Below are 25,967 nucleotides of genomic sequence, written 5' to 3' on the forward strand. Positions count from 1 at the left end.
TGGACAGAGTACACTTCACTCCCTCGTCCAAGTCGCTGATGAAGATATTGAAGAGTATCGGTCCAAGGACCGAGCCCTGCGGGACCCCACTGCCCACACCCTTCCAGGTCGATACCGACCCATCCACTACGACTCTCTGGGTGCGACCCTCTAGCCAATCGCCACCCACCAGACTGTGTAGTCATCCAAGTCACAGCCTCTTAACTTGTTTACCAGTATGGTGTGGGATACCGTATTGAAGGCCTTCCTGAAGTCTAAGTATACGACATCAACCCCTACTCTTGCGTCCAGGCGTTTTGTAACCTGGTCATAAAAAGAGACTAGATTAGTCAGGCATGATCTGCCTGCTACGAACCCGTGCTGGTTTCCCTTCAGCATAATTTGTCCCGCCGGGCTCTCGCAAATGTGAGCCTTGATAATTTTTTTGAAGACTTTGCCTAGGATGGAGGTGAGACTGACTGGCCTATAGTTGCCCAGGTCCTCCTTCCTCCCCTTCTTGAAAATGGGGACCACATTGGCCCTTTTCCAGTCCTCCGGGACCTGGCCTGTGCGCCACGAGTGTTCAAATATTACCACCAGTGGCTATGCAAAGACATCAGCCAGTGCCTTCAGTACCCTTGGATGGAGCTCATCCGGGCCTGCTGACTTCAAGGCATCCAGTGTGACTCCAAGTGACTCTGCACCATCTCAGGGTCTACACATGGCAGTCTGGTGCCTTGCTGCTGTCTCTCTACAATCCCAGTGAGAGCATTGTCCTGCCCCTCACTTAGAAACACTAAGTGTTACTATGGATGTAACATTTGAAATTGAACTGTTTGCTGCATACAAATAGGATTTATGATTTCCCTCACAAACAATGGGAAAAGGTATTTGGAGGCCTTAGCATTTCATTTGGAAGATAAAATACAACAATTTCCTAAAACATTCTTGTTAATTTTCCCTGAAAAGGGAAATTGATAACCCACTAAATGTTAATGAGGCAGATCATCCTGCCACCACATGCTATTGGAGGAAAGGGAAGAGAGATTCCTGAGGTTTGCCTAATTGATTCCCGTGGACTGGTGGAAAGCTAGGGACTTTACTATAGAGGCTTTATATCCCTTAGTGATTCTGGACCCTGATGGTCTCTGGAATTTAAAACGTGGGAGAGTAATTAGTGGTATTTGTTAGAGCCCAACACTTTTCTGTTCCCAGACATTTTTCACAAACACAATCTCTCTCACTGACAGAGACACTTTTAATTTAAAGGGTAATATTTCATTTTCACATGGTGCTAAATGCTGCTCCTGCTTTCTCCACAGTCCCTCATTTCAATCTGTCACTGCCCGTCTCTCAGAGATCCTACCTGGGTCACAATGATCTCACTGCCAAGAAAGAAAGGCTAAATACTTATTTCAGAATCTTTCCACAGTGCTCACTGCATCAGCAGTCAGAGGAGACTTCTGAAAAACAGCACTCTCTTCTCTCCCATGGCTGTGCAGCACGCTGCTTACAAAGGAGTCACAGCCTCTGACACATCCTAACTATGCATGCAGTGAAACTACGCCTTTAGACTTCCTTTGGAGCCTGGTTTTGAATAGATAATAATTTCATAGAGAGGTACTCCCAGCTCTGAGACTTACAGCACTGTCTGCAACACTGTGGCTTTATTGTTACAGCATACCAAGAATACCATGGTCTGAAGTATACCAAGTATACCATACTTGAAGCTTTATCCTTTCCTAGCATGATTAATATACTGTTTTGTTTTTAATAGTGCATCTGCTTTTCAAGTGCCAGGGCACAATCAAACATTTCTACATGATACTCATGTACTTACAATGGTGACAGTGTGGGAGTTGGGGGTTTGGAGTCTTCAAGCCTGCCAAGGCGCAAAGTAATATGTTTGTTTTTTTCTTGGAATGCAATTGAACCTATATTGCTGGAACTGGCAGGAACATTAGTTTTTGTCTTAGGAAACCACCAGAGAGTAATAAAGCTGAGTTCCATGGAAATGTCAGATACAGCAGGCACTTGTGTCGTTAACACTTGCAAAGATACTGGAAACAAACCAAGCTATTGGTAAAAACATATGAATGCAAACTAACTTTAAGAATTTTGGCTTAGCAAAAACATGGCAAAGCATACAATAAATCAGAATGGAGGAGACCTGAAAGCAAAAGATATTGCAGACCAATACTTAATTAACATTCATTTGTACACGTGTATACACACACACACACACACAAAACAACAGTGACAGAACGTAACAGATGCTGTGTGTTCTGCATTTCTGAGGCCATAGAATATGCAGAAGAGTTCTGCTCCAGACAACAAAGTTGAATTTTTAAAATATATGTTTCTAATCCACGTTTGCAAAGATAATTTGGAAAATGTTAACAAAGTACAAATCAATGTAGGATTGCCTTCCTCAGTTTGCACAGGCAGGGTTGGACACAGGCATGGGAGAACCAGGCGGCCGTCCGGGGCCCGGATGGAAAGAGGACCCAAAAAATGGTAATTTTAAAATTATTGTTAACATTACCTCTGGTGAAGGAGGGCCTGATACTAAAAGTTTGCCGGGGGCCCCCAGAAGTCTAGGTACAGTGTTGTGCACAGGGTATATAATAGCTTTCAGAGGTGCAAACAGTGCTCTTCACTGATGGTTAACTCTGAAACTTTAAGGTGTCCATTTAACTGTCAGGCAGAAGGCAGGGTAGATTTGCACCTAAAAGACTAAGTAAGGCTTGCAGCCTGTGGGCCACATGCAGCCCATGACAGGTTAATTTGTGGCCCAGCCCCCTGGGCTCCCACCTGGCCACTGCTCCCCTACTGCTGTGGCTGCAAAGGAGAAGCAAGCAAAGGCTCCAGGCCCCCTCTCCCTCACCTTCCTGCCTCCACCCCCAGGGTGACCCAGAGAATGGCAGCGCAATCCACAGCCCAGAAAGCTCAGGAGGGAGGCAGGGACCCATGCAGAGCACTCAGAAGGGGAAATACCCATGGGGGTCACCTATAGCACTACAGATGGGGGCAGAGGCTGAGGGGGGAGGAGTATCCATGTAAGGTGCCATGCAGCCCCAGAGGGAGAGGTGGGTCATGAACTACAGCAGGGGAATGGGAGGGTGTATGTGGGCAGCTTGATGCAGGAGGGCAGTGCATCTGTGCAGCAGGCACAGAAATACTTGGCCTGCACCCAAGTGGCCCACAGCCATTTGCGAACTGGATAGCCATGGACTAAATCAGAGGTGTGTAGCATAAGCTTTCATAAGTGGCAAGCTTACTTCATCAGTAAGCACACTGCTTACGAAAGCAACTGGTGGCCCACATGTCACATATAGCCCCCAAGGAGTTAAATTGCTGTGCCTGAGCTCCCACCCAGCCATCATTCCCCTCATCCCACCAGCAGCCAGAGCTCCAGGCTCACCTTCCTCTGGCTTCCCCTTCCTACCCCTGCCTTCGAGGGTGGGGCAGTGAAGCATGGCACAGCCTGCAGCCCCAGCAAAATACTGTACGTGGGAGCTTGCAGCCAGGAATCTAAGGGTAAGTTGGGATTCCCAGGCAAGGAGGTGGAGCAGGGAGCTGATGTGGAGAGCAACAGTGGGGGGCACACAGAGAGCAGCAGCAGGGGTACCTGGGTGGAAGGGTGGGGCATGTGGCTCCCAGGGCCCATGGCCCCAGCTCAGGTGGCCCCCAGCCCATTTGAAGTTGGGTTGCCCTGGCTTATGCTATAGATATAGTTAGTGTATAAAGCGCAAATCTACCCTGCCTTCTGCCTAACTGACTCTCTCATTTAATTATCAATGTTCTTTCCATTGTGGCCACTTTGTCGGAGAAAAAAGAAAGAAATTGCAACAGATCTGTTTACCCTACAGTCCCAACCTAGCTCCCATGCACTGATCTGAAGTTGCTGTAGAATTTCTACCAGGGTTGTGCTAACCAGGAGACATTGTCCCAGAATGTGCCTGATACTTCTGTTTCTCCCCAATGGACTGGACTGCACAGCTGAACGCTCTCTTCCCTCAGTTGTCACAGTCATGGAACTGCCATGATGTGCCACTTCTCTTCAAAATAATGTGGTGAATGCTGGGAGATGAAGCCCACCCTATAGAGCAGAATGAGAGCACAAGCCACCTGAACTACAATCCCCAGGGCACCACAATGGCACTTCAAAATTAGATTTTTTTTTGGTGAAAGCATCACATTTTCTAAGCAAAAAAAAAAAAAAATCCCCATCAGCTCTAATCACCAATCTCAGTGACTATATTATCTTACCATGTAGCCCTCTCCCAATTATCTAAGATAATACAACATTATATGCTTATATCCAAAAAGAATCAGGAAGGTACATATATCCCTTAACCTGCTTACCAAAAGACAATGTACAGCCCTTTAAATATCTTGTCTACATTTACATATAAAGTTTCACATTATTTATAAAAAGAGTAACTGAGTTACTTAAAAAAAAAAAAAAGGAAAAAAAAACACCCCACAGAGGTTTTGAGCCTTGGCTGTATCATAAAATATTGTTCCATATTAGAAAGGTACCTTGGGAAGTAGTAAGCTCTTCAAATATATTTCCCAATTCTGATGAACTTTCTGTCCCTAGGGAAATATTTTTTGTCACCACCCCTTTACCACCTGGTATTTTGTATGTTTCTATTCCTGTGGTTGTGTGGGAAGTACGTGTGTGAAATCCCCACAAAAGTATTTTTCTTTGATAAAGTCCTTTTTTTTTTCTTTTTGCTCCTACAGTAGCAACCATTTTAAAATGTAGTTATCTGCACATGCACAAGTAACTTCTGCTAGCTTTAGGAGCTAGAACACTAACTGATAACTTGGCAAAGTTTAATCTTGGTGAGGTGGAAGTGAGATGGTGAGATAGGAAGATTCCCAATTGAAACTGGGGATGGTTATCATCCTTACCCCCATTACCGAGTTATTTGTTTTGTTCAGAAGACTGATATTTTGAGGGTGCTTCTGGATCCCTGACTGCTTTTAAATTTCAAAGTGGCTTAAGGGGTGTGTGGCAAGGTGGGAGTCCCTGGCTAGCCAGAGAGCTAGTTCTCCACCTGCCTCTGGGCATCCTGCCCACCTGTTTCGCCTGCTACACCTTGCTGTAATTAATTAGGTTGTTAATTAAGGTGGGAGGCTGCCCATTGTACACCCCGGTATTGGGGGGGCTATCCGCAGTTCCATTCCACCCCTACACCGTGGCCGAAGCCTTGCAGATGGCATCTCAGGCAGTTGGCTCAACCATCCCCTCTGCCCATTAGCTGTGGCCCCAATCATGGGACCTTCAGCTTCCATGTAAGCCCTGACCCAGTCTCACGCCAGTTGGGACTCTGAGCTTCTTTGCTCATCATGGACATCCCTGGCGGTGGGCCCTGGCCCTTTTGACCCTTCTGGTCCTGGCCCCAGCATTGACCAGTCAAGTCCCTCAGTTGGGTTTATACCTCCTGCCTGCACTTAGGGATCAGGGTCCCTCATTCCCAGCTTAGGTGCTTCTGGATGCATGCCTGGCCCTGTGGGGTCACTCCCCCAGCAGGCTCAGGTGCCTCCAGAAGCTTTCTTGGCCTACCCTGCTCTGTTGGTATATGACCCACCCAAAGGTGAGGGCTGGGGTCAAGGTGCCCCTACTTGCCTTTCACCAGGGTGGTAACTGGCCTGGGCTGCCAGCAGCGAACTGCCCCATTTATATAGGCAGCCATGGATCTAAAATAGCTCCCGCAATTAAGCACCTGCTGGCCACTTAGTTCGGCCCTTAAAGTGTCAGGCACCGACAGTGTCACCCTGCCACAGAGTGTAAAACATCTTCAAGTACCTTCTGGGTAGGCGTTCTCTACCATCTCTCTCATATCTAAACCTCTGTATGCCTTTGTAACCTTCAGGCTGGATTACTGCAGTGTGTACTATAGTACCTGTGTTTATGGCTGTATCTCTTGGTTTTTGCACAACAAATAAAAGCCACAGTAGCTAACCCTTAAAATCACACAGAAGATTGCCCCATTGATCTATTTACAATAGGTCTTGTTCAGCTGTACAGGCTTCCTCGTCACTGCTAGGAGTAATTCAAGATGTTGATTTTAATGTATAACATCTTATAAAACTTGCTGCTTTGGCAACATTTTTCTCCATCTTCTCCATTTGCTGTCATCATAAGTATCAGTCAGAACAGGCAAGTAAACAGACCACCACCAGAGAGAAACCCTGGCCTTAGTAAAAGCACTGCAGTTTTCTTCAGTGGAGCCACATCCTCAAGATATTGGGGCCTGGGCCTTCTCTGTGGAGTACTGCCAACCAGGGAATTCTTGTCTCCGGATGATCTATCTGAAAAAGCCTGAATTTGCTGCATATTATGGCACTACACTTTTGTTCAATGTTCATCTCTGTTGGAGATCAATGTAGTAGGAACAGTTTTACTGCGTGGCATTTTGCTTTAAAAAGCTACTTGTATTAAACAGAGTACCCAGGCTATGTAACTTTCTGTCATCTGGTACATTCAATAATCTAACCTCAAATATTAACTGTAGCACTTGGCTTTGTGGCTAACCGTAGTCCACATCCAAGGCAGAAAACTTTGTGTAAACTAATCTGACAACAACAGACTGTACTTTGAAATCTTTCTGGTTTTTGCAGTTTGTAACCTAGTCTCCCTCATCCGAAAAAAATTTCAAAAGGTTAGGCAGTGGGCTTTCTCCTAATTTCAGAAAAACATGTCAGTTATGGGGAAAAGGGACTTCTAATATAATAAAGTAATTTTTTCTTTAACTTTACTATGTTTTTCTAGCAGTTCTTTGTATTAAGTCAGAGCAATCACAAGCGAGATTCTGTTGAAGATTTCCCAAAAATATAAAAGCTTTGCAACTGGCAAGTGCCAATTTTTGCACAGTCTCTCAAAAGTTTGAAAACTCTCCATAAATTAAAATTTTGTATTTAAACAAAGCAGACCTGAAATATTTATATCATTTTCTAAAAACATATTATGATTCTAATCCCACATTACAAGGGGCTGAACTAACTAAACAACTGAAGGTTACAGCTATATTTTTCACTGTCAACAGTTTCCTGAAAAGCAACATTTTACAATACAAGAAATCAGGCAGCTTTGAAGGCTCTGTAATTTGGCTGGAAACCATCTGCAGAAAGTTAGGATGCATCTATTAATCTTGATATTATTAGCAGTTGCAAAACAGATCTGTGGCTAAGGCCTACTTATTGGTAAAAGATGTTTTTGCTTAATTCCTTCTGCATAGTGCCCACTGACAAATTTAATTTGAAGACAAATACTGGCCACAGGCCCAGCTGCTGGTCAAAAAACTGAATAGATCTGGTATGGATATTCTTTCGTCTTAAAAAAAAATGATCTTCTCCACTTGTATATCAGATGGCTCTTACAGGCAGCCTGATGGTGAAATGCAGGACGTTTTTGAAGAAGCAGATGCAAAAAGGAAGGGAAAATACGTGAGAAAATGCTATACCATTTCTACATTAGAAAGAGTTTGCTGGTAAAGCTATCCCAGCAAATGCTCTTATGAAAGATAGAGCTTCCATGGGCAAAAGCATTCTTTTCCCAAGTGAAAGGAAATGTACTGACAAAACAAACTTTTTTTTGCTGGTAAAATTGAATGCATGCCACTGCTTTTCTGGCACCACTATGTCAGGGAAGTTTGTGACAGAACCTTTTTTGTGATGTGAATGCAGCCAATATTAGGAATAAGCTTCTAAAATTTTGAAAGAACACTGTAGTACTAGGCAGCACTACTGCAGAACAGGATCTGAAGGCTACCATGAAACTGCACAAGCCAAAAAACAGGAAATTTCATTCTGAAACATATTTACAGAATGTCATACATGAGATATGTAAGTTAATTATTCTGCTTTCCCTGATGTTATTTAGGTCTTAGCTAGAGTATGGCATGGATTTTGGGCATGCCACTTTAAGAAAGATGTAGATAAAAGACACTGCCCCCAAGGAGCACAAAAAAAAATTATAAGGATTTAGCCAACACGACCTATTGAAGGAATCGAATTTGTTTAGTCTAGAAAAGAGGGAAAGATGTGATAAAAGAGTCTCTAAATATGTTGAAGGCTGATATAACCTGTTGTGATCTTGCTGAATTCTTTACAAAATAAAAATTGCTCTGTTATTTTTCCACAGTCAACAAAACAAGGGAAAACTAAGAGCTGGCATTTTCTGAGCAGTACCTTGAATCTAACAAGTCTTGAATCTTAAGTCTAACCCTGAGTTTAGAGAACCACTGCTCTAGAATCTAGAGCTTGGTCAGTAGAAACCAGTCAATGACATAGTAGTGTTGGAATGATGGCATATCTGTGATGATCGAGGAAATATGAGAGAGGCGAGAATTTTAGGGTTATATCTTTTATTACACCAACTGTGTAGTTGGCAGATATCTTAGACAAACTTTCAGGCAAAAGCTACCCTTCCTCAGGTCTGGGGAAGATGCAGACTGCTTCAGCTAAGTAGCAGATAGAACAACAGCCTGGGTGAAACTCCATATGTAAATAAAAACAGGCTGCAAAATTATTATTTTTTAATTAAAAAAAGGAATGGAAGTGGCATGCAAAATAAAAGCAGAGACACATTATCAGGAGTAGCTAAAAGACAAGAAAACTGCAGTAGAAAGGATAACTTATTAGAAAAGCAAGACCATTCAAGAAGGAAGAGGGCCATTTTCCCTTGTGCTGAAAGATTAGCAGAGAAAGTACATAAAGTGTAAGAAGCCATGAAGTCAATGTCATCATTTAATCCCACATCTTTAGTGTCCAATAAGATTATACATTTTTGTTTCCAGGCCCGTCTTCTGAAAGTGTTCTGTAGATTACCCTGGAACATGAAGATTCTGAAGCCAGAAATCGAGTAGATCTTCTGTGAAAAGTGTTCTCCTACCCACGTTCATGCTTCTGTCATTTAGCTAGTCTCTGTGGCCACAGGGGACAGGATAAGAAATACTCATAACATGACAAAAAGGTTGTAAATTTAGGTTGGATATTAGGAAGAACTTCCTACTTATGAGGGTGCTTAAACATTGGAACAGATACCTAAAGAGGTCATGGAATCTACATTCTTGAATGTTTTTAAGAGTAGGTTAGAAAAACACAGGAGTGACTGGAATGGTTTAGACAGGAATGATCCTGCCTTAAGTAGGGGGTTGGATTTGGTGACCTATTGAGATCCTTTCCAGCCTTATATTTCTATGACTCTATAAAGTCATAGGGGAAAAAGAAGACATGAATTTTAAAATATAAAACTATAGAAAATATCTGCAACCGCAGAATGTAGTGGCTCATTCCCTGTGTGGCATTTCTCACGAGGAACACAAATACTTAGATCTTTTATTGACTGAATTCAGTAACTTAAACTGAACCTGGAAATCAGTTGGCAGTAGTGCTGACCACAAAGAACAGATGTAATAAGTCACTTTAGAGATCGACTGTCTCTTTGTGTGATTTTATGACAGCTGAGATCAGTGCAAGACTAAAACAAATGACTCCCCTCTTTTAAATAGCAATAGGTTGGCAGTGTAGCTTTTCAAGTGAGGGGTTCTTAAATCCAGAGTAAGCTTCCACCTTTGGTCCACCAGAATCCAAATGTTTTCACCTTCATTTAATTCTGCAAGGCCTGCCTGTCCTCACAGCTTCTTTTGTAGAGGAAAAATTAAAATTTGCGAATAATGGTGAAAACATCTTCATTTGGGGATCTGGAAGGAGTTTTAATTTTTTATGGACATTCACCCAATTTAAGTCCTACACCAACAGAATTACATTACACATGGAGGTTTCAGTGGTATACTAAGTATTTCACAAACTATTTTAATGTAATTATTAGCTGTAACTTCATAATGCTGTGTAAATAACTATATCAAGTAACAAAAAATGAACTGACAATTGATCCAATCAATCATCTACAACAGTAAAGTATGAAGCCTGCAGTAATGGGTCTACAGCTGATTTTAGTTGGGGGGGGGGGGTTGTTTGATTTATTGGTACAGAGATATAACTCTCAGAGAACACTAATCTAAACATTATTTTTCCATTATGCAAACTTACCACTGGTGACTTTCAGCACTCATGGCATCCAACTGAATAGCTTTTCCAGCACTAATCTTTCCTGTATAAAGGAATAAAGATACTCGAAAGGATTTATTGTTCTTTTCTTCATCTTAGAACTAAGCAGTTAGATAATATACTCTAGATATAAAGCAAAGTTCAGTCTTTCCACATAAACATTAAGAAAGGTTTCATAACATTATGGATTCATAACACTTACATAGAATTTTTATACTTTCCCTATTAGATGGTATTTCAATTCAGATGCAATCGAGACAGTTTCAACTAAGTTCTGCTTTTGATTGAAAAATACAAAAAATAAGGGAGTTAACCAAATTTACACTCTTGAGTAAGGAGTGTAGATGATAAAATTAATGTTTCCAGAGGTTCAGCTGTAACCAATTAAGCCACACGGTCCTTTCTGTATTACAAATTAACTTTATAAAAACAAAGGGAAACATAAATAGCCCTCCAACCAGCTGGAATGAAAAAACACAAGTTATTGCCAAATCCCCTTTAAAAGCAATTCTCTCTGCACCACTTCCAAAAGAAAAAATGAAAAATACTGCAAGAAACGTTACAATTCAGAATTCCCCCAGCTGTTTCACGATTCATAAATAACTCAGAAGATTGTGATGTGACACTGCTGATTACCTGGGTATCTAGCAAGTACTTTGTACTCCTCCACTCCTTCAGAGATTTCCATGCCATACTAAATTTGCCCTGCTTAAATATTCTTCCTCTTAGTACATACTCTCTGCCACTAAGAGACAGGATACTCTCATCTGACTCAGTCCAGCACTTATGTTCTTATTATGATCTCTCATCAACTAATGTGAAAACGAATCATAAGCAGCAGCAAAGAAACTATGACCTGGGCGCATTATTACAAATGTATTATCTATTTCTAACATTCCACACTGTGCTGGTCACTTCTGATACAAAGAAGAGATTACCCCAACACCAAGGAGGTCACAGTGGACACACAGCTACGTCAACGAACGGGCAGGGAAACAGAGGGAACAATTATATGAAAAGGTCATATTAGTCATAGCCAAATTACTTTTGACACAAAATAATTCCTATAAGAAAGTTACTAACTGATGTTAAGACAGAGATGATTCTCCAGAAAGACTTGAAAGTACAGAGAGACCCTTGCAGACTCTCCCAGGAAGATCATGCCATAATAAAAGGAACATGAAATAAGGCATTTGTGTGAGAAACTGACAAACAAGTGTTCATAGCTGACATCACTGGAAGAGCAGAGGGATTTGATGGAAGTCCATGAACAAAACAAAGGTAGGTGAGTAGAGAGAGGCAGAGTCCAAAAATAAGCAAATAGGGGCATAAAAGCAGTAAACAGAAGTTTAAATGTGAAGCTATAAAGCAGGGGTTCCCAAACACCAGGCCACGGCCTGCTACTGGGCTATGGCGGGTTGGCGGCCGGGTCATAGCAAGAGCACACACTCAGACCCCCGTCTGTCTGCCCGGGCACGCGGCTTTCGGGGTCACAGCTAAGATTCTAGGATTAAAGTTGGGCAGTAGGGGAGTCCCGGGCAGGAGGTAGCTGGCTCCGTGTGCCCTGTCCCACTCCGGTTGGGCCACGTTAAAAAAAAGGTTGGGAACCACTGCTGTAGAGGAGAAGAAAGTCAGTTGGAGTGAATCTTCTTCAGGAGACAGGCAAGGGGATTATTTTAACGGCAGCGTGTTGTAGAGATTGGAAGACAGTAATGTGAATATCAGAGGCAAAAGACGAGTATTTTGCTGTAGTCAGGATGAAAAGGGCTTAAGAGAGAACTTTCAGACTTGGCAAGGAAGATTCTAGAGACTGGACAAGTAGCAGCTGGAGCTGGACGTAACTTGAATGTGCAGGACACAGGAAAGAGAGCAGACGAGAATGACCCCAAAGTGAAGACTTCAGTGATGAAAGGGATGCAACATTTTCAAAACTGACAGAGGAAAGGAGATGTGGAAAGGAAAGATCAGAAATTCAATTCTGACCATGCTCAGATAAAACTGACAACACGACATCAAGAAGAAGACGTTACAGAGACAGGCTGAGACACAACAGATGAAGCATGTTCAGCTTTGTCATTCCTTAGCAATGCTTCCGAAGTACAGTGTTCACAGGCTCCAGAGAGCACCGCGTTTGACCTTCTTCATCACACACAGAGGGGGTTACTGTGGTGTGGAGCCTCAGTCAGAGGAAGGAAACACTGGACCCTCCCTTTTGCCCTGAGGGGGAAAAAAATCTTGGCTTTGCTTTCGTATTTAGTTGTTATCACGCAATTTTTAAAAATTTCATGTCAGTATGATTCTTATTAAAGTAAGAGGTCTACAGCACTGATTGGAGCCAATGTACTCAAATCATTACTGGCAAGAACCCTGCTAAACAAATTTTGGACCTCTCCTGAATCAAGGGTAACAAAGTAACTGATGCCAAACTACAAACCATTTATTTGCATTAAGGTCAAAGCACCATCATTATAAAGCCAGACTGTAAAACTGGTTGGACTAAAAGACTTCGGGGAAAATGCCACTAACAGTAAAAGCCTTTCTACCATCATCAAAATTCATTTTCTTGAAGCGGGTTTTTCTATTCCACCTACCATTTGCAACATATTTCTTCTTTTCTTCAACATCAGTAGTCATCTCGAACATATCCCCGTAAGCTCGTGCAAGTCTCCAAAGAAACCTTGCATGTTTCCCATACTGCAAGGAGAGACAGGAACCAGATATATTAGATTTTGGACCACTAATTTGACCAGGATGTAAATGTAATTTACATAATTTCCATAAAAGTTATAGGAAAACTTGGTGGAAAACACACATATAAAACTTTTATTTTATGAAGGGGCCTTTTATAACTGTTCATTCTTACAAATAAAAAGTTAATCTAATAAATTGCGTAATGCAGTCACTTAATAGGTTATTTTATTTTATACATAAAACAAGCATCATTAACTCACACCCAGCAAATATCACACCTGCTGCCATGGACAGACAAAACAATTACGTTGCTATAAAGAGTAAGGGGTACTTTCCACATACAAGTACATGTCAGATGATCTAGTGTAACTGTTTTGTCTTGCTACTTAAACTCTGGAGTAGGTGAAGTAAAACTTTGGTCATTTACCCCAAATTAAAAATCATAGCTGTTTAGCTTTCAGTTACCACAGAACAGATAGACAAACAAGTTACAGTAGATTTAGTGGAACCATGGTAAGGCCTCTGCCTGCTTTTAATACAGCACAGTTGTTTATCTGTCTATATTTCCAGCAAGAAAGATATTTCCTTCACATAAATGAAGAATACCACCAGAACCATTAATATCTGTCAGATCAAAAGAAACTATTAACCACAGCATTGATTACTATACATAAAAGGCCCACCAGAAATTTGTTGTGCACAAGGGCTGAAGGGTCAAACTTAACTAAAGAAGTTCTAGAGCACATAACAGAAAATGATAAACTTTCCTTGTTTTATTTTTCAAACCGTCCTCTCAATGCTAAGAGATTATCATATACTTCCTACTGCACTTAATAGGATGCTTTTAAAAACTACACAAAAATAACAACTCTTTATTTAGCTCTACAGAGAGGCTCAGTTTATAAAACTATCATAAGGCACAGACCTCAGTGTATTGTCTGCAAATTTTTACTGTCATTTATATAAACCCTTGTGTTAAACGCCTTTAGAATTCTGATATTTTGATTCTTATTTAAGTCTATATAGGAGTTTTCCATGCAGATAAATTTCAAATCAGAAAAAATTGTTTCAACCCTCTAAAGTCTGTGACAAGTATCTTCATGAAGAGCTTTTACCATATAGAGCTTTTATTCAGTTTAACCTGGGTAAAACAGAAAACACTTAAGCCTTACTGCTACGTGAATAAAAGTATTGATGATCCTTTCAAAGACTTTGAAGGACATCTTTTGAAGGACATATCAAAAAGTAATCTATCTTTTAGATGTCCCTACTCCTTCCATTTCAAAGAGTTAAAAGGATGACATGTACAGTTCTGAACCTAAGATAGGACTATGAAACTAATGTTGGGACACTTATCACTTAATACCTGTTCCTTTTCCTCAAGTAACAGCCTGAAGCTCTTCTTTTTATCATCAACTGAACCACCATGCAAATGGTCCACATTCTGTAGAAGATTTGTTAATTTTGTTTCTTCTTCTGATCTCACAACAGTGGCTCCAGATGAAATAACCCATCCCTTTTCTTCTTCAGATTCTCCTTCAGTGTCAGTGTGAGCTGTAATATAACTAAAACACAGAAACAATCATTACCTATTCTAAAAATACCAACAAAGTGTCACAGGACACTGTAACTAACAATTTTTGTCACTTTCTCAGCTTTAAAGATATGTGGCTCTGCTCAGGGTAAGTTTGTGTTCATATTCTAAACTGAACACTATCACTAACACAGAATCACAGTTAAGTTTGGTAAAGAATCTTGCTGGATTTTTTCTACGAGCCTGCAGACACAATTCCTAATCAGAAACAGATATAGTCTAGCGCAGGGGTTGGCAACCTACAGCCAATCTGGCCCACAGAGTCATTGGATCCAGCCTATAGAGCACAGGCTTCAGTAATGGTTGGTGGAAGAAGGCCATGTGTTGCACTGCAGCTGGACACTTCACCCATACCATGCTATAGCTGGGCAGCAGAGAGAAGCAGCAATGGCTGGGTCCTAACTCCAACCTGCCTATGGCATGAACTGGGTCATTCTGACCTACTGCTGGAAAATGCTGCCAACCCCTGAACTCCTGACTAAGCACTATCCATTAGACCAGGAATTCTGAGAATTCTAAATTTGTTTTTAATAATAGCTGTTTAGCCTAGAACAAATCATCTGGTTCCCTGTCTGTGAAAAGGAGGTGAAAATACTAACCAACCATATAAGAATGCTGCACAAATACAAAATGTTTTAAAGATAACAAATGCTTTTTGCCTGCTAAGTAATATGATTAGTGCAATTAATATATTTGTGCATTCAAAAAATTGGATTATTTGACCCTGTAAAAGAGGTCAAATTAATTATACCAGTTAATTGATTCAACTGAATGAGCCCTGAGCAAAACACAATTAATGAAGAATGCAACAGATAAGCAAGTACTTTAATTTACTGAAGTACTGAGGACCCAGTAGATACGAGTGACTGATGCCAATGGATGTTCAGAACCCTTGACAGTGTAGCTATTTACTTAGCTGGATAAATACAAACAAGGAAGTCTAACATTTAGTACCCTTTTTGAAAAAAACAACAACTCATGCTTAAGAAACAATCTCTAGATATAATATTTTAAAATGTATTTGCTATCGAACAGAAAACTCTCCAAAACATTACCACAAGCAGAAAAAGCACAAAAGTATGTTTTAAACATTTATTGTACAAGAGACTATATAAATATTAGTAGAAACCACAACAGGCAGTTTAGACAGCACTTTGAGTATAACACATATTTCTGCAATGAACACTGGGTGCATCTACATGTGCTATTAATGCACAGTAAACTTACTGCACATTAAAAAAGGAGCACTAAATTGCCACTGAGGAAAGGGTCTACACGTGTTCCAGCTTGGGAGCAAATGTTCTTCTAACTGAAGCAGATGACATCAGGAATGGTCCTGCTTCCCTGCCCTGCTCTGATGTTAGAGAAGACCCCAATCCCCACGAGTGGGGAGAGCTGTCCTGGCAGCTGAGACTGCTGCATTCCAGCCACATGGGGATTGGACCCAATCCCCATGTGGCCAGGAGAGGTGTCCCAAGGGGAACACTGCCTGGCAGCCAAGTGGGGATCGGTCTGGATAGGCATGCCTCTCTTGGCCATGTGGGGATCAGGACCCTTCCAATCCCCATGCGACTGCCAGGCAGCATCCCCTCCCAGTCACATTGGGTTTGGGTCCTGACCCATCCCTGCTCAGCTGGGATGCAGCAGTCCTGGATTCCAGGACAGCTCTCCCAGCGATGTGGGGATTAGGACAGTCCCGATCCGCATGTGGCAGGGAGATAGCTCCTGCCACATGAGGCTTAGCCAAGCAGCAGTGGGCCCCCTGCTGCCTGGGCTGCCTGGGAGCTGTGGGGGCCGAGGGGGGACTGAGGATCGGGAATCCTCGGGAACGCTAGCTGGGGTTGCGGCTGCGATCCCGTGACGGGTAGATGGGTACTCTCTATCACCGGAGCGGAATTAGGCACAGACGCGACATGTAACAGCTGGAAAAAACAGAGACAGCTTTACTTACACTGTAGAGTCGTATACAGCGCAGGCAAGAAGCGACTTCGCACTTCAATCATAGTTGCAACAATTCTAATCTCTAGTCGCTAATCGAGGAGCTCTTGTAGACCGGGTAGCTCGGGTCTAACTCGGGCTTGCAACACGGAAAATACGTTGTAAGGCTTCGACGATGGGGAGTCGTTGACAGGTGATCAAACTGCCAGAGTTCCACTCCGGGGGAAATCGCGGAGTTCTCCAAACTAGGGCAGAAACGCCCCTAACCTTTTATACGGCTAGCGAGCCAATTGCCAGCCGCCACGTGGGAATAATTTAACATCGGCCAATCGTGTTATGCAAATCTGCATATCCTCGGCAGGAACTCTATCCACGCCGGAACTCTTCACCATGCCGAGGATTCTGCTGCCTTACCGTGCCTTGTGCTGGAAAGTTCCACTGTGTCGAGGCACTGATCCAAATCAGCTCTGACAGGAGCAAATTGCTCCTGGCCAGCATCTACATGTGCATTACTGTGCAGTAGCTACTGCACAGTTAATTTACTACCTGTATTTTCAAGTAGTAGATAACTTCGTATTAGCCTATTTTACTGTGCTGTAGCCTAGTGAACAGTTTAATAGTGACACTTTACTATGCAGTAGATTAGTCTACTGAACAATAAAGCATCTTGTGTACTTCTATGCACCTACTAAAACCTTGTTTAACCAGCAGCAGGAAAAGTTAGGAGCTAGAAAATGTCAAAGCAGAAATAATGAAACAGTAAATGTAATTGGAACTACAAGTTCCTGCATAATATTGTGAACAATAAAACTAGATTTAAGAGTTACTCAGCATGACATCATATACTTCCTACAGTTTAAATGAGTTTTATGTACAACAAAGAATTGATTTTTCAAGGTCCTGGTGCTCCAATTAAGGACAAGAAGTGGAAATATATCTTCACTTGTAAAAAAAAAAAAACTTTTTTGCTTCTAAGAACTTTGTCTTTCCTGAGACATGGACAATTGTAACAAGAAAAACGTGATGAGCTGCATGCACACCACTCAGAGCTAGTACCATCAGAGACCTCCAAAAGGGTAATGTATAAATCTACCATTACTAAATATGAAATGCAGATAGGTCATATGATAAATGCATTCAGAGTGAAAATAACTGTTTCACAGCTGAGCAATATTTTCTTGCGGGTATTCTAAGACTGAATAAACTTCATCAAGAACATAAAAATATCAAGGAAGAATAACCTCCTAAAGTCAGAGCATACTGCATCAATCCACATAACATCTTTCACCTGCCACTCCCTGGTGTGAGTTAGAGGAAGGGGAAGAGGGCAAGATACAGAAGGCTGGGAAAGAATCAGGTATATGCACATCATTTCCTTCGGACTCAAAAAGTTGTCAAGAAAAAAAATCACTCTCTTAGGCTATATTAATATTGACATGCACAATATCTCCATCTCCATTCCTTGCATTTGTGTACCCTTACACAAGTTATATATAGAGTAGAGGTACACTGATATATCAGTCCATATCAGATCTGCACCAATAGAAGGAAAATTGACATTACTGGCAATCGGCTTTTTTTGGCTGGTGTAGCCAATAATGTCACTGATAAATGCCGTGTGCATGCATGCAGCCACAGCATGCATGTGGCTAGGAATGCAGCCTGGTAACTTGGAGAGCAGTGTCCAGCCAGTAAGTTTGTGGGGGGGAAGGGGCATAAGAGAAAGGGGGGGGGCAGATCGAGGCCTGCATGGTGTGGGAGTGGGGGTGGGGCAGGTGCTGCCCAGCTGGGGCAGAGTGGGGCATGAAGGTTATAAACGGTTCTTATCTGCTATAGGCAAGAAAAGAAGTAGGAAAATCTTGTATCTGTAAAGTGAGTTAATAACTGGAATAGATTATGAAGGGAGGCTGTGGAATCTTTATCATAGTAGATTGTAAAGAACACATTGGACAAATACCAGTCAGGAAAGGTTTAGGTATAACTGGATCCTGTTTTGGGAAAAGGGGATGGACTAGCCAACTTCTAGAGGACACTTCCAGACCTAATTTGTATGTTCCCTACAATTTGGGATGATGTATTGTATAACTACTCTGTTCCTTTTGAAAAGGGGTCATGAAGCAATGAGGTGATTGACCAAGGAGCTTGGAACCTATACAACTGTCAAAGGGGAAGGTTGATCTACAATCCAAAGTATAGAACTTTTAAAATCTTCTCCTGGCTTGAGCCTTACATCATTTTCTGATAAAGGCACAGAAATTAGTTGTCCCAAAACCATACAGCCCAAAGAGAACACAATCTGTGGTTCTGATCCCATGAAGAGTTACGTGTGTTTAACTTTATCCTTATTAGTAGCTCTCTCTGAAAAGAATGTCCACAGGGTTACTTGAGTACACAGTTAGGCATCAGTTTAATCATTTACAGGACTTGAGTCAAAAGTACGCCCAAGCCTAAAGGCCCATCAGGCAAGCTCGGTTAAGAAACTTTGGTGTCTATGCCAACAGCATACAAGGGAGCAATACAGCTAGCCTCATGTCCAGCCACCACTGACTCCCAAGCCTAAAAGATTATGTACTTATTTACAGCTAGATCAACAGGAGGCAGCTTTTGGCAAGAATCTGGAAGGAGGCATCAAATGCTTTCTGGAACACAGAAGACCACCTCTGCTGCTGTGTCTCATGGCCCCAAATGCAAAACTGAGGACCAAGATCTATTATTTTTTTTGTTTTAAATTACTTAGGAATTTACTCATTAGCTAATCTCCTCCCTATCTCTCTTATATATTAAATATTTTCAGTATGAAAGCATTACCCACAAAGAAGAGAATGCAGATTTTCAAAATGAACTAATAAATAAAGATATTTTCTCATGAAACTTAGATTAGCTGCAATTCATCAGTCTGAATTACAGCCAGTTCTACCTCAAGGAGGGGAACTGTTCCAATTGTTAAATAACAAAGTAAGAACACCGAAGAAATGACATGCATGAAATATAATAAGAGGAGCCAGACTGCTGATTTCAACAATGGAAGTTAGCAGGCTTTTACGGGATATTTGCTCTAAAAATTACATGCATGTTACAAGGTTTCATGCTATGACTTAACTGCATACACTAGATACACATGCTGTAATAAATTCAAAAGAGACTAAATATAAAGAAAAGTCTCCTTAAAAAAAGATGAAGATTCATTATGGTTTTATGAAAGTGTCATATAACAAATATGACAGCTCCTAGGCAATTTACCTGATTTTAGCCTGCAAAAGGTTGTATCAAACAATACAAGGAAACTCACTAAATATCTGGGTATAAGACCTGCCATAAGTGTAGTAACCAATCTTTAATAAAATACATATGCATAATGCAACCCGATATTCATATTTTCTTATGTGCCTCTTGAAATGAAAAAATGTACTTTAATTGTGCCTGTTTTTGACAGCCATTATCACTCAAGTGTGCGTCTTGAAATATTAAAAGCAAGGGTTTTTATAAATGAGGATTTCTAGGAGTACAATGCGACTTTTGCTTACTTGTACAAGTGGTTAAAAATTGGTTGTGAACTGCAGGGTGGAATAAGGGTAATAATAGAACGTCCTGGTAGTCAGGGATCAATGACAATGAATAAATTAATTATTTGGAAGAGTCAGCACACAGTGAGTCAAATGCATTTTCTGATAAGAACAAAGTTGGCTGGTTGGGAATACTTTTGTGGGGGGTTATTAAAAACCAAAAAAAGATTCTGAGAAACAACAGAAGGACTTAAATGCAGTGAGCATTTAGGCAACACACTAGCAGATGTAACACTCCTAAATATAGTGAAACATCAATACATTCATTAGTTTACTTTTGTAGGCAGGGTCTTGTCTCTTATGCTGTTTAATAAGAATCAGTCTAAGGATGAACTGTGATACTGAAGGATTCTCTGAGGGAAAAAAAACAAACATGAAAGATCGTGGATAGATCAAAGAAAAAGTCTACACAAACGAAAAATCTCATTTAAAATGCAAGTAGGATTCTACACTGCTTGAAGGGAAAGTTCCAATGATTCTTTTTAAAATACTAGTAACAAAAATTACTGGAATTAGTTATTAAAACAAAATAAAATATATAATGCAGCATCATATTTAATAAAGAAAACAGGAAATCTTAATCTTTCCACAAGGGATATCACTTTCTCTATAAGTAGCAAGTACTTGGGAAGAATTACTTTCCCATGAATTTAAGGGAGAAAAAACATCTGAAAAATAAGAATGCTGGTTGGCTTCACAAAGGACAGTTCAAAGATCTAAAGATGTACCAGAACCTAAATTGGAGATGAAAAAGAGTAGGCTTCCAAACCATAATATTCAAGATGAGTTTTACTCTGAAAAGTTAAAGGCAGAAAAAGAAAAAAAAAATCCCCCCCAAGTTCCCCCCCAGACCTCTTGAGCATATATTGACAACATTTTATAGAAGCAGGACATAGTCTTAAGTAGAGTTTAGGTTATGGTTATATGGGATGGTTTGGATACGGGTGATCCTGATTTAGGCAGGGGGTTGGATTGAGGATAATGATGATAACATAAAGATTCTCTCTACACCCTGTCTTATCAGTTGGACACAATTAAAGTATGATGGCAATAAAACTTTAATTGCGTCCAAATGATAGGACAGGGTGTAGACAGAGTCTTTATGTTTTCATCATTCTCATGTATAGAGCAGCCTGTTATTTTTCACTTCACTACATAAACTAAGAATAGAAAGACCACTTACAATCTATCAGAAGCAACAGTTAAATACATATAGATGGGAGAGCACAAGGAAATATTGACACAGTTTTGTTTTTTGTTGTCCTCTTGGAGCTTGCAAACTATTAAGCTGCAGAATGGAAACAGGGCTGGCTCGTGGCATTTTGATTAAACAAGAAACCTCTAAGAAACTGAAAATGTACAGCAAGAATTTTGTTTTAGGATACCTATTGACTGGTTTTGCTTAAACCTTGGTCTTGGTGAACTTTCTTTCCAGGGCAAGCATAGACATGCTTTTAAAAATACATCCAAAAGAAGCACAAATAGTTTCAGAAATTCAGAAAACTCCCAAATAGATCATAAAAATGGTCTTTCTTTAGATCATGGACAACATTCCTGGGTAACTTTTTTGCAAGCTGTTTGCCTACAACAGCCAGACTCTCACCTACTTCTCCTCTGTGAGTCTCTTTCAACACCCAACCTCAGAAACATTTGATTTCTTCTGATTTTCCTGTACAGAGTTGACAGTGGGATTCCTCTGCCTCCTCTCCAATAACACTGCATCAGTGTATCCAAGACAGATTTTGCAACCATTCCTTTGGACAGGTAGCTCCATAACACAACCTGCCTGCTCTGCTCATCCTTCTTAAGTAGCTTGTGATTCCATCAAAGATATTCTGACGGGAATAAAAAAATCTATACATAAAAACTAAATAAAATGACAATAACTGCAACATCAACAATAAGAAAAACTCCAAAAGAACAAGACAATCAGGATGCTATTGCTCAGGACACAAATGAGTTATTTTGTGGACAGCCTGAGTTAATCCAAAACCAGTGACAGAATGTGAGAGTAGCCATGTCTAATCTGAGTATTTGTGTTTAATTTATTTATATCAAATGAGATTGGTAATTATAATACTGAGTTATTTGCATAAAAAAGTTCCACCGTGCATATTACTACTCTATCCTGCTTTTGATATGATCTTTTCTCCTTTGTAGATACAATTGTAACAATCTTGCTGGCCTTACCACCATCATTATTCATCATTTTTACATCATCTCCCAAAGGGTGTGCTAGACTATAGAGAAACAAATGAAGAAACAGTCTGTCCTAACCTCCATCTGAGCAAGGTACATACTTTAGTATATGCCCCAACTTAAATACATAGGTGCTTATGTCATATTAATTTCAATGGCATTGTCTGATGTTATTAAAATTAGGAACCTGTTTAACTTCCTTGCCAAATTACCCTACATATGGCTTAAAATACATCTGGGTAATATATTAGTGTTTAGCCATAACAACAAGGTTGTCTTACACCAACAAGTTTTCATAATGGATCATAAAGTGTAATTTTCAATATTCAAGTTATAAACTCAGCATTAGTAGCATTCAGATAAACACCAAAGTATGTAATATCTGTTAACAAAATGACTCAGTTACTCAAATGTAATGCCACTAAGTCATTGATCAAAGAAAAATGCATAAATAAAGCATTCCTAGAGATTCTCTGACAATATTTTCTTTTGCATCTCAAACAAGATTTAAAGCGCTTCCATGCTAAAAACATTTTTAAACCATACACAGAATTCCAGAACTTTTGCATTCATACCACTGATAGCCTATATAGCTGAATATCAATTTGTATTGACTTTACTAAATGAATACCTTTAAAAACTAAAGTATGAAGTTTAGCATATTATTCCATGAGTATACGTGCCTAAAAAGGTTTATAGATCTCTTCAAGATATATCTTTCCCACTCACAAAGCAGAAACAAAAAAAAATAATTAAGCATTGAAAACCTTTCTAAGTTTTGTCATCCCAGTGACAATGGTATTTTCAAGGGTTATTTTGAGACCATAACCTAAAGGCCAGATTCTGTATCTCCAAGCCAGCAGAAAGCAGAAGCACTGAGGATACAACATCACCACCTCTCCAGCGAGGGGGAGCGAAGCACACAATTAACAGCATTTGTAAAGTCCTCTAAATGCAAAACATATAAAGTGCCAGGCACTACAAGAAGCCCATAAAGAATGATCCAGGAATAAGTGACAAATTTCTGACAGAGTTTATAGTACCCATCCCAGCTGAAATTGTAGTGTTTTAGGATTCTTCCAAAACAAGATTAGGACTAGAGTTCTGTGGGGACTAGAATCTCTGTTTTACAGGAAAGTCCTCAATTTCAGCATTTTTTTTATCCTGAATGAGAATTAATTTTTTTTTAATTTTAAAAATAAATGTTTCAAAAGAATTTTGAGTCAATCATTAGTTTTTGTTTTGACAAAATCAAAATACATTTTGAAACAGAACAATCCAATATTCCATCCCGATAAATGGCTTTCTTTTTCCTAAATGAAATGTTGAAGTCAACATATATGCCCATGGAAAATTTCATTTTTGACAAAATGGAACTTATCAACAGAAAAATGTCTTGGTGAATTTTTGACCAGGCAGGAGTAAAAATAGCATGAGTTCTTGAATGCAGTTGTGCAAAGATACAATTAAAGGACAGATCCTGAATGCAAGAGGGGGTTGGTTTAGTACAGGTTCTGCTTACAGGCACATCTCTTTTTTCCTGGTCAGAGGTACATACAGTAGCACTACAGATTGCCAACTCTCATGATTTTTGGTGTTGTTCTTAAAGTCTACGCTTCAGTAATGTGAAAAATGTAGTTCTTTCTTTTATATATAGGTGCAGACTTTAAGAACAATGCCAAAAATCATGAGAGTTGGCAACACTGCCTCAGGCAAATCACTAAACTAGCTTTGCAAATCATATTGTAATCTTTTGGAAAGCTTCTCCTGAATCTTGAGAAACAGAATGTGTAATAAGTACACATAAATACATTAGACTATTGCATACAGAACATAACAACCTTACATGTGTGGTGACACTTCTTTTGTCCACATAGATATTTTAAGTTGTATTACATATTCTTTATTTTAAAGACTCACCCTCCTTCACTTTCTGCCTCCTCAGAGCTCGCGTTGTCTGGTGTACCACGAGCTGTCTCTGCTTTTCTCTTTTTTGTTGCTCTGTGTGAAGGGCTAATTCTGTGAGCATTGGCCTTCCCTTGGAGTTCATCTCGAACAAGCTCTTCCAATTTTGGAATAGCTTCTTTAAGAAACTTTATCTCTCTCTTCAGTTCTTCCACACTAATTACTAGGCCATTCAATTTCTCCAGTACCTGTAGCTGTCTTCCATGTAAGGTCATTACGGTTCCCGATTCATTGTGAGTTTCATTCTGTAAGCCCACAAAATGAAACCTGTTGTCGAAATCCAGAAATGCAGGCAAATGTATAGATGCCCAAGGTTTTCGGACCTTGTGATACCAAATCAGGAAGAAACTTATTGCAGCAGCAGCCCCTGCCATGATGCCTAGGACCAGTCCTTTGTTTTCAGAGTGGTACATTTCTTTGGTTTTCTGAAACTGCAAACACACACATCAAAAAAAAGTAGAATTAAAACTCTGTCCCCTCATCTCTTTCCCAACTATTTTCTGAAATCATAAAAATCTAAGGTTGTAACAACCAGCACATCACACATACTGAGGTACCATCTAAATCTAATGGACTCATGAACACTGGAAGACAGGCAATAAGAGTACAATGTTGCCTTATCTTCCATGGTTTCAATGTTGCATATGTGTCCTTTTGCATTTATGGCTTGTGTTTGGCAATGGGAAGCCCTTGCTTGTAACCTTAATGCTGCATTTTGTTTCCATGGGTTATTTTGTGCCTGTTTTTAACCCATGTTGTTTGTTTTCCCACAATTATCTGAGCTTTAAGCTGCCACACCTTCAAATAATGACTACCTCATACCCATATACCATGTATTATCACCAAGGCACGCTCCAGCCCTACAGAAATTTACGGAGGGGTGTTAACATGGCCCTGATTCTGCTCACTTTAGTTTGTGCATCAGTTCTTGCCAAATCAGGTCATTGTGGGCCAGACCCTACTGGCAAACTACAAACAGAACCGCACGCCCACCCACTTTGGTCAGTAGGTAGCTGCTTTCGTCTGCCCCATCCCAGACACCTAGCCGTAGCACTGCAGAGCGGCAGGGCTCTTTTTTCCGTGCAACCTCAGCACCACAGGGTGTGCCTCCACATGCACTTTAATGCACCGTCGCCTATTTTAAGGCACATTCAAACGTCACAAAAACCCCACACGCTTTCTCTAATGTGCGTTAAAGCAGGCTAACGTGCCTTTTTCTAATACCTCACTCCCTGCAGGTCCTAAATTGAACGTATATTACCAAAATATTACCAGACTGTTTCAGGCTGGACATAAGGAAGAATTTCTTTACTGTCCGAGCCCCCAAGGTCTGGAATAGCCTGCCATCAGGGGTGGTTCAAGCACCTGCATTGAACGCCTTCAAGAAAAAATCGGATGCTTATCTTGCTGGGATCCTGTGACCCCAGCTGACTTCCTGCCCCTGGAGCAGGGGGCTGGACTCGATGATCTTCCAAGGTCCCTTCCAGCCCTAATGTCTATGACATCTATGAAAATGGAATGGGCATTGACATCCAGGAAGAGCACAGACCAACTGCAGACCCGTCCTCTGCCTGACCAAGGGCATTTAAACCCAAAAGCTTGCAGAGAAGAAGTTTTCCAACTATGTGAGCTGGTCTAATCCAAGAGATCAGGTTTACCCAAGGAGTCAACCGCCACCCGTTACCAGAAGCGCATTCACGAACGTGTGTGGTCACTAGCCTCACAGAAAACTGAACTCGCCCCCCACCCCCGTGGCTGCCTGGCCTGGAGTTTAACGCTGCTGCTTTTGTCTCCATTTAAAAGCCCTGTCTTCCCACTGCCCCTGCTTTGAGGTGCAGCCGCAGGGGTGTGCGGACCACTGTGACAGCACTTGCCAGGGCAGTCTCCGGAGGCAGCACAGGATGACCCCCCGCAGAGCCCCCAGCACCAGCTGCCCGGGGAAGCCCGCCTCA

General features: G+C 40.8%; 1 protein-coding gene across 4 annotated transcripts in view; it reads right to left on the bottom strand.

Moving 5' to 3' along the window:
• RMDN2 (regulator of microtubule dynamics 2) overlaps window positions 1-25,961 on the bottom strand; it is a 67,134-nt gene extending 41,173 nt beyond the window's left edge. For 3 of the 4 annotated variants that reach the window (XM_025197630.1, XM_025197629.1, XM_025197631.1), the window contains exons 1-5: window positions 25,890-25,961; window positions 23,971-24,446; window positions 14,123-14,321; window positions 12,657-12,759; window positions 10,048-10,108 (exon numbers count right to left, since the gene is read on the bottom strand). In XM_025197630.1, coding sequence (XP_025053415.1) covers window positions 10,048-10,108; window positions 12,657-12,759; window positions 14,123-14,321; window positions 23,971-24,428 — 821 coding nt within the window. In that variant the 5' untranslated portion in view covers window positions 24,429-24,446; window positions 25,890-25,961. Of the gene's footprint in view, window positions 1-10,047; window positions 10,109-12,656; window positions 12,760-14,122; window positions 14,322-23,970; window positions 24,447-25,673; window positions 25,683-25,889 lie in introns of those variants that run through there. The other variant, XM_006018431.3, reaches the window with a different exon arrangement.
• Window positions 25,962-25,967: the final 6 nt, after the last annotated feature.

The sequence above is a fragment of the Alligator sinensis genome, unplaced genomic scaffold (genome assembly GCF_000455745.1).
Source record: "Alligator sinensis unplaced genomic scaffold, ASM45574v1 scaffold489_1, whole genome shotgun sequence".
Lineage (NCBI taxonomy): Eukaryota > Metazoa > Chordata > Crocodylia > Alligatoridae > Alligator > Alligator sinensis.